The sequence below is a fragment of the Mangifera indica genome, chromosome 4, assembly GCF_011075055.1.
Source record: "Mangifera indica cultivar Alphonso chromosome 4, CATAS_Mindica_2.1, whole genome shotgun sequence".
Taxonomy (NCBI): Eukaryota; Viridiplantae; Streptophyta; class Magnoliopsida; order Sapindales; family Anacardiaceae; genus Mangifera; species Mangifera indica.
Window position 1 is genome coordinate 12,546,785 of NC_058140.1, and position 9,926 is coordinate 12,556,710.

The 9,926-nt window shown below is 32.6% G+C and overlaps 1 protein-coding gene across 1 annotated transcript; it reads right to left on the reverse strand.

Moving 5' to 3' along the window:
• Positions 1-8,794: 8,794 nt before the first annotated feature.
• LOC123213123 (ethylene-responsive transcription factor ERF109-like) lies at positions 8,795-9,926 on the reverse strand. The gene has a single exon (XM_044632482.1). It carries the CDS (start codon positions 9,858-9,860, stop codon positions 8,952-8,954), a length of 909 nt encoding a protein of 302 aa, XP_044488417.1. The 5' UTR covers positions 9,861-9,926; the 3' UTR covers positions 8,795-8,951.

A 9,926-nucleotide genomic window follows, 5' to 3' on the forward strand; every position in this document is an offset into this window, starting at 1 on the left:
CCATTTGTGTTGAGATTTATGGAGAGAGATTTGAAATTCGTATATCGGTATTGTTACTCCCATGAGATATGTGAGAAATAATATGCTAGTATTATCGTATTTTTAACTCAAAATAATCAAATCAAATAATAATATATTATTTTATACATATTTAAGTTAAATATAAAAAATATATCTGTATAATTTTATTATAATATTTCTTAAGCTAGATAACTACTATCAGTATAGTTGGATTCGAATTGAGTCAAACTAAGTTCGAACTCGACTAAATTTGCAGTAATTGAGTTCGAACTCGAGCTTGTTGTAAATAAGCTCGAGTTTGGCTCTTTTCGAGTCGAGCTTACTGGAAATAAGTTTGAGCTTGCTGCAAATAAGTTCGATCTTAACTATTTTAGAGCTTGGTTGGAGCTCGATTTGAATTCAAGTTTTAACTAACTTATTATTAAAACGACATCGTTTTAATACATATTAATTAAAGTAATATCATTTTGTATTAAAAATTTTAACTTACGAGCTTGACGAACAGCTCGAGCTCGTTTGAGGTTAGTTTATTTTGAGTTTATTTGAATTAAACTCAAACTCAAACTAAAATGAACTTGATTCTAATCTAACCTTAACTACGGAAGGCATATTTAGTATTAACTGGAAAAGTAATCATATCATAAAAACATAATTTAGTGATGAAATTTTGCTTATTATATCATATGATAGCTGATTTGAAAATAAAGGTCCCTACTGAAGACCTTTGTTTTCGGGATCTTGATATAAGTTGCCTTCCTAACTATCAACTGTTAACCACCAACCGTTTTTCTTCCTCTTTTTCTTCAAATTAAATATCATTTTTTCAAGTTACACTTTCAACAGGATATGGATCATATGCCCTCGTGCCCTACCGTTTTCTGTTCTAGAACTTACGTGTTCTTACATATTAATTATCAAATTATTATATTATTATTATTCCTCGTCACACTTTCAATTGAATATGCCCTCGTGATTTTTTATAAAAGAACAATTGTTTTTGTAAATATAAAACGTGACGATTTATTTTTTTTTAAAATCCCTAATAAATGAATTTACATGTATAATATATACACTACCATTCTTATGAATTATCAAAAACTCCGACAAAAGCCAACAGATATATTTTTTTTCTCTTATACATTGAATTGAAGAATGACATTAGGGGAGTGTTTGGTTTGAAGTATATAAATATTATTTCAATAATTTATATTTTATTATTTATATTATTTTATTTTATTTATAAATAATAAAATATTTTGATAATCTTCTTATAAGTAATATAAGGGGTATGAATTATAATTCTGATCAAATTTTAGGGTCTATGATTTATCCTAACCGTATTAGTGAGAAGATTTTTCGATAGAAATAACGATAGGGACGAAGAAGAAGAGAGAAAATATCGCCTTGTCTCTCCCTTCCCTTCCTTTCCCTTCCCCTCCCCTAATAAATCTAATATATAATATATTCTAAATAGTTTAAAATTACTACAAAATTACCCTAAATCTAATATATATTTACTAAAAAATACACACTTAATAGTTTTTGTTACAAAATTGTCACTCATCTTTTATTTTATTTATTGAAAAATAAAATAAATAAAATTTATATTTGCGAATATGAGAAAGAGACTTATCCCCGTGGGATGAAGATTCCTTGGTATCGCTATAACATGGACAAAGGTTGATATCCTCTCCCCGACGCCATCCCTAATAAGGGATACTCTAACTACCATCTATACTTTAAGTATTAAAATATTATTAAGGTAATTTTGATTTTATTATAATTATATCCTTATTTATTAATTTTTTACAATAAAAATAACCTCATTTTTAATTAATATAATAAATAATATTAAACATATTTTAGAATATTTATATCTAAGAGTATTTAAGTAAAATAATATGTTGGTATTTTTTATTACCTTTAATCAAATTTAATAATTATTTATATCTACTAATTTTTATCAAATTTTATTAAACATAATAATAATTTAAAATAATAATTTATGATCAATAATATTCTAAATAATCTATCTTCAAAGTAATTTTTCAACTTTGATAATAAAATATTATTTAAATTAAACAAAATTATTTAAAGAAATATTTACGGGATAAATCTAATATTTATTAAAAATATATTTGATTTTTATAAAACTTTATTCCATTCTAATCAGCAAAAAGACTTATCCAGCTGGAGAAAGACTTATAGTCACGTGTGAATTTTCCTAATGAGATTAGATTTAGTGGATGTCTTCATTATTAACAGATTAAACATGTGTAAATTGCGACTGGCACTAATTATTAATTAGTTTTATTATTACATGATCCACGCGCTTGTCTCTTTGACGACTAAAACCAAAGTCCTCTGCCCTTTCCCCCACTCCAAAAGCCATAACTATGATTATTTTCTTATTAACTTAATTAATCAAAATTTATAACATATCTGTAATCCTATAGATATCTTAGACATCCCTAAAGTTTAGTGAAATCACACAAACACGTGTTTTCGACAATGAAATATTTACTCCCTTATAACTGATAATGTTCGTAAAAAGCAAATATTATAAAAGTAAAATATAAAAAAACATAAAAAAAAAAAAATTTTGTTTTATTATTGTATAGTCAAAATTTTTTAATTAAACTCATGAAAATAACACTAAAAAAATGATAAGTTATACAATCAGTGATAACATGTGTTACTTATATGTAGGGTTAGATTCGAGCCGAGCTGAGCTCGACTCGATTCATATATGAGCGGCTCGAGCTCGACTCGTTTCGACTCATTTTTTTTTATCAAAACGACGTCGTTTTGTATAAAAAATTTAAAAAAAAAATCTACCGAGCCAGTTCGAGCTCGAGCAGAGCCAAGCTCGGCTCGGATCCATCACTACTTATATGTGAGTTAAATCAAAGTGCGAATAAAAGATGTCCACAGTCCACCTAAAAGAAACGAGAAGAGCAAGACTTGACAAATTTCTTTCATCTTATAATTTTTCTAGGGATGGACTCGAGCCGAGCCAGCTCGAGCTCGAGCTCGGCTCGGTTCGAGCCCGAAACGAGTCGGGCTCTGTTCGACTCGATCGAGCTCGAGCCGGGCTCTGCTCGGCTAGATCGAACTCAAGCTGGCTCAGTAGATTTTTTTAAAAAATTTTTTATACAAAACGACGTCGTTTTAATCCATATATATATACAAAACGATGTCGTTTTGATATGAAAAATGAGCCGAACCGAACTCAAGCCGGCCATAAATAAACCGAGCCGAGCCCGAGCTCGACTCGGTTTGAATCCAGCCCTAAATTTTTCTAACATGGCCAATTTAGTTTCTTATTGTCGTAGAAACACATTTCTATTTTATTTTGAACTTTAACGAGAAAGTAAATCACTTTCCACTGAATCAGAATCATGTATTTCAGTAGGAAATATAATTGGAATAAAAGTTTAAATTTTTATTATACTAGTAGTTAATGTATTCAATAATGTAATTATATATAACCTACCAAAGAAAAATATAATTATATGTAATTTTAATCTTGTCTTATAAATTAAAGATTATACAGAGGTAAAAAAGATCAAACGATCTATGATACATAACAGTTCTAGTATATATTTTACTACATTGTTAAATCACATTAATAACATAAGAGTGGACATAGACCTTTGAGTTATCAGTTGAACCACCTTTAATATATCCAATTTTATTGTCTCATTACTCTCTTTTGCATGATATTACACCTTTAGTTATACGTACTTCTTGTCAGTACTATTCTACACATCAACAATTTGGTGTTAGAATGAGGATCTTACCTAACAAGCTCTTCTTTTTTTGAGGAATCAAAATCTTCTTCCAACCGCCTTTGACGAAAACAATTGTTATTATAATGGCTTGTGGAAAAAGATCAAGGAGAGTCCAAAGTAAGCAACCCATGAAGTCTACTCCAAGATTCTTTAAAACACCAAGTGTCGCTTTTAAGGCTACCTAATCTTGTCAATGTTGACCAAGTTGCCTTGATAGTTAAAGAACAACCAATAGAGCCTAACGAACATACTCAATTGTGTGATGTCATTGGATGCCAAACCAGTGTCATTTTAATTTTGATTTAGTGAATAGATAATGTTGTCTCGAAAACATAATTAAAGACCTTGATTCTCTCTCATCCATTGCTCATGATAGAGTCACACCTCTCACACAATTATGTCACATCATTGTCAATAAAGTTGATAATAAGAAAACCTAAGATTGTCTTTAGCCTACAAACCATAACTCACGTCGTAAACCTATTGCCACCTTGATGATGCAAACATGCAACCTACAAAATATCATTTTCACTCAAGTGGTGTCAGCCCTTGATGTGCAAAATACAACTCACACTAAGGCAACGTCAACACTAACATGTTGAGCATGTCACATACTCGGTTAATGTGTCACTAACATATTAAAAGTAATTCATGTCAAGGTGACATAATCCTACAATGTATAAACCAAAACTTATGGCGTGACGAAGTCAACCAATAACATAAAAAACATAACTCACACCATCAAGATGTCAACTTGTCATGCTATAAAGACATTAATCCTTGACTTGTAAAAGAGAACTCATGTTATGAAGGTACCATTTACTTGTTACTACCTTACGATGGCTTGAGAACTATCTTTGATAAACTCAATCACCTATGATACTATGCTTAAAGACATGACATATGCAACCACTAGAATGCTAGTAGAATTTCTCTAAAGAAGGTGGTCGAACATAACACTTGGCCAAGAGACGAGCAAAAGATTGAAGTCAGGGAATTCTTTTTTTTCTTATAGTGTACCAAGCATCACTACCTACTGACTTTAAGATATCATCAATCATTGAGTTTGATGGAACTGATGACTTATAAGATCACTTAGACACATTGAACAACATCATTAAGCTAACTGGGACTCTAAGTTGGTTAAGCATATCAACCACTATTTGACGGTTCATAGAAGAGCTGTCATTTGGTCAAAAAGAATGACGTTCAAAGTTGTCTTCTGTCAGTTGATTGTAAAACAGGAGAAATATGGTTAGCAAAAGACTCAACTAAGAAGTATTGAAGCAAATAATAGAAAACCTAATTGTTACACATACTAGCTTATTTGAATTTCCTAATATGTTAGGTACAAGAATATGAAGAACTTGCTTCTCTAATCACCAAAATTTTCCTTTATATGGTTGATTTTTTCAGTTCGCTTGAATAAGAAGTAAAACCTTAGTTTCATCATGTGTTCCTTTAATGCATAGACATAGGTAAGCTTTGGAACAGTGAGCTCACTTATCCTTTGTTCTAAATAGGCAACATACATGTCAAGTGCACAATGGTATACAATCAATGGTAACTGTAAGAAGGTGATCTCAAAATAGTCTAACACTTATCGCATGAAATAATGCATATAAAGTTTGGTTCTCGTAGTTTAGTTGAGATATAATAACAATTTCTTATTTGCTCAAAATCCACAGTTGTGATTGAAGAGCACACTCTATTGTCCTCAATATCTAAGACATCCTCATTTCTTGGTCTTGATAATAAGGAACTTGCAACTCATAGAGGTTTGTTTTTCTCTGTTAGTTCACCTTTAAGATCAACCCCTTCAGCTTAAGCCCTAAACTCGACCTCAATCAAGTGATCTACCATGATTGACTATACAACTTTTCTCCTTCTTATCAAAGGAATTACATTAGTATCAAAAGAAGTCTTTAAAGCAAAATGGTAATTTTAGACTCCATCATTAGAAGAACTTCAAGAAGATATTTAGAAATGAAACAAGAAAAACACGACTATCCATGATTGAAAAGTTCAACCAATGGCTAACTATCCATGAGTTTTAACAGAGATACATAATCTTACCAACAAAACTTATATATGCTTGACTCATTCGTAATTCCTAATGACATTTTCCTAAACCCAAACTCTATTATCAAGCCTTATAATCTACCCAAAAAAACAAAAAACATAAGAGATAAAACAACACACAAATGAGAGAAAATATAGAATGTGAAACAAAGAAATCCACCTTGTGAATAGATTGCAAAGGAAACTTTTCTACATCACTCTCAAATATGGAAGTTTCAAAAGGTCTCATTTAAAAAGTTAGTGGAAACAACTTGAAAGTCCAAAAATACTAAGAACTTAGGGTTCTTGGAGGAATGAGGGTGTAAAAAGTTTGCAAGTTTGAGGAAAATTATAAGGCACATAAAGATTGAAGTATGTATTCAAGGTACTTCTTATAGAAAAGTCAAGTCTAAGTGGGAAACAATCTTGTCCATCCAAGTTAAGTTAATGTCATGTGTCACAAGCTAGTATAGTATACAAGACTTGTTTAACAAGATATCATAGTGATTTGACCTGCTATGGCAGATATACATGCAACACATTAAATGCACAAATGGAAATACCATTCTCACAATGTGCCACAAACAAGGAACTTCATCATCCATAGGTTGATCATTTATGCAGAAAAATAAAGAGTTTCTAAAGCTCTGCTCACACTTTGAAAACTAAAGGCAATTGTTTTACCATCATACTCTTCCTTGGTAAAGTCAAAAAAATGATACCAAAAAAGCAACAAGTTATACAATCAACAATTAGTGGTCTCACCTATATATGGGTTGAACCAAAGTTTAAGGAGAAGATATCCACCTAAAAGAAGCCAGAAGGATGAGACTTAGTATATTTCTTTTGTCCCGCAATTTTCCCAATGTAGCCAATTCAATTTCTAATTGTCACGGAAGCACATTCCTATTCTATTTTGAAGCCTCATGGGAAAGTAAATCACTTCCCACCAAAGTGAGATCATGCAATCATCCTATTTCAATAAGAAACCATATTGGAATGAAAAATCTAGATTATTATTCTACTAGGAAATAATGTATTTAATAACATAATTACATGTAACCCTACCTTTTATTATATAAAATTAAGAATTATTTAAAAGTGAAAGAGACCTTACAATATGAGATGCTTGATAATATTAATATATGCAGTATGCTATGTTGTTAAATAAAATTAATAATATAACAGTGAATATAAATTTTTTTAATAATAAACTAAATCACTTTGAAAAAGTTATGTTTTATTATCTTAGTACTCCTTCATATACGAGATTACACCTTTAATTACATATATCTCATTGGTGTTATCGTAGGCATCGATATTTAATATTTTAAATTATTTAATATAATTTAATCATGTGAAATATATTATTTTCATTATAGGAGAAAAGGTTAAATAAGTGTGTATAAGTCATTAACTTATTATGCCAAGATATGCCCAAACTTTTCATAGCAGGTATGTCAACTATAAAGGTGTACTATTCTGCTCTAAACCTGTGGGTTTATTATTATTATTTTTTAGGAAAAAGGACTCTTTCCCATCCATTTTTTAGGCCAATCTCAAACATATACTCACAGGAGATCAAAAACCCTTTTTTCTATCCATGATCAAATTGTTGTCTAATTTTTCAGTTAGGGATAGGGGTAAAATTGTTATTTTACTATTTAAAACCTTAAAACTTTAAAATTTCACCATTTCCCCCTTCAGGTTTTAAAAACTAACAACTAACCCATCCTCAAAATTTGAAAAGTTTAGATTTCACCCCTAAGGTTTGCTTCCTTCTCCAGCCACCACCGATGGGTGACACATTTGATCGATCTCTCATCTCTAACTATAAAGTACGACGAAGGATGACCTTTCATTGCCCATATCTGGACGACGAAGCGTTGTCCAGATCTAGAAAAACATGCGAAGGATGACATTTCGTCGTCGCGTCTGGATAACGAGACGAGCGAAGAAAGATGACTTCGTCATCTGGGTGGAGCGACGAAGAGAGACCTCTTCATCGCACAGTGGTGCTACGAAGAGATCTCTGTCTCTTCGTCGCATCGTGCGACCGTGTGACGAGGAGATGAAGATCTCTTCATCGCATCACCGTCATCGCACCTGGAGAAGGAGGAGGTCGGTGATGATGTCGGAAGATGAAGTTGAAAATAGGGTTGAAATTGCTAGTTTTGAAAGTTATGTGGGCAATTGCATTTTGAAAAATATAGAAACCCTAGGCTTGGGGGTGAAAATGTTAGTTTTTAAAGTTTAAAAACTTTAGGTAAAGGTGAAATGTTAGTTTCTAAAACCTAAAAAGGGTGAAAAGTAATAAACTTTATAACTTTTTTAATATAAACAGTAAAATAACGATTTTATCTCTGTCTCTAATTAAAAAATTAAAAGATAGTTTGGTCATAAGTAAAAAAAAGAGTTTTTAATCTTTTGTAGATATAAATTTAAAATTACCCTAAAAAATGGGTAGAGAATAGTCCTTTTTCCTTTTTTTAACAAAATCTCTTAGGTGTCCTCGAAAAAACTCTCAATAATAATTAATTATGATTTTAGATTAAAACTTTGGTTCGATATGCCCAACGCATTTATTTTATGTTATAATTACATATATACTACACACGTGAGAAATGAGCGGAATTGACGCACATGTTAAAGATGATGACAATATTTAATTATTCTTCCTACTTTAAGAAAGTCACGTGTTGTAATGCGAGTTCCAGTGGTACATGTGTCAAATCCTTACTCGATTCTTAAAATAAAATCATGGTTACTTTAGAGAGAATAGTCTTACTCGGTCTGTCCCGTGTGCCTTTTTTAGGAACGTGTTATTTTGCCACTGATGATCCCTTTCGGGTCCCACATCGAATGCGAACTTTCTCAGCAGCCAAATACCAACCTGAACAAACATTTCGCTGTCTTGATTAATTAATAATTTGATGAATATTTTTCCATTTTGCCCGCAAGAATTTTACAAATTTAATCAAACCAACATTCTCTCTTCAAAAATTCATGAAAGAATGAGAAAAAAAAAATAAAAAGCGAATTAATTATTGCCAAAAATGAACTAATCTCGACGAATTAAGAACTATGACAATTTCCAGTTGTAGCAGAATCTGAGGAATCCCCGCCAAATCCAATGGTCGTCATCCACTGTTGAATTTCGTCTTCTCCAATATCCCAGAACTCACTTTCCCTCCCAAATTCAATTCCAAGTCCCATTTCTGTTGCAGAGCCGCCATTGTTGGCAACATTTTCACTGCTTACTCGCAACACTTGTTGTTGTTGCTGCTGCTGCGGTGGTTGTGGTTGCGGATGTGATGGTGTGACTTGCTCATAGTGACTCGTTAATGTTGTTGCGATTTCAGAGTAATTATCTGGAAATGGGAAATTTAGCTTAGCCCTGGGCCCGCGAAAATCAATAGCCGCCTTGTCGTAGGCACGCGCTGCCTCTTCCGCGGTGTTGAATGTTCCAAGCCAGACACGGGTAGCCCTTCTCGGGTCTCTAATCTCCGCCGCCCATTTTCCCCACGGCCTTTGTCTCACGCCTCTGTAGTTCTTCTTGGCCCGCTTCTTGTTCGTCCCCTTCTTATTGTTGTTGTTGTTGTTATGGCGATTATTATTTTGATCTTCTTCTGGTTGATTTGGCGGGAAAAAGTTGCATCCCAAACAGCCTTGAATCTTGCACACTTGACACGTGTCCAAGTCAGATATCACCGGTAGTAATCCGTTACTAAATCCGTTAGTCATTGGTGCAGCCGTGCCGGAGGAGGAGGTGCTTGCTGTGGTAGTCCAGTCTTGAAAATGAAACAATTCCTGGGAAAGCAGGGGATTCGTGTTTCCGACTACGACGTTTCGGAGAGCGGAGACCATGATGGAGAGTTCTTGTTCTCTAGTCAGACGCGGAGGAACAGGCGGTTGCATGACTGTGGTAGTTGTGGTGGTGGTGGTGGCGGCGGCAAATTTCGTTCGCTTGGAGGACTTCTGCATAATTCCTTTTTGCTCTGTTGAGGTTGAATTGAAATTTTGCTTTGTTGAGGTTGAATTGAAAATTGA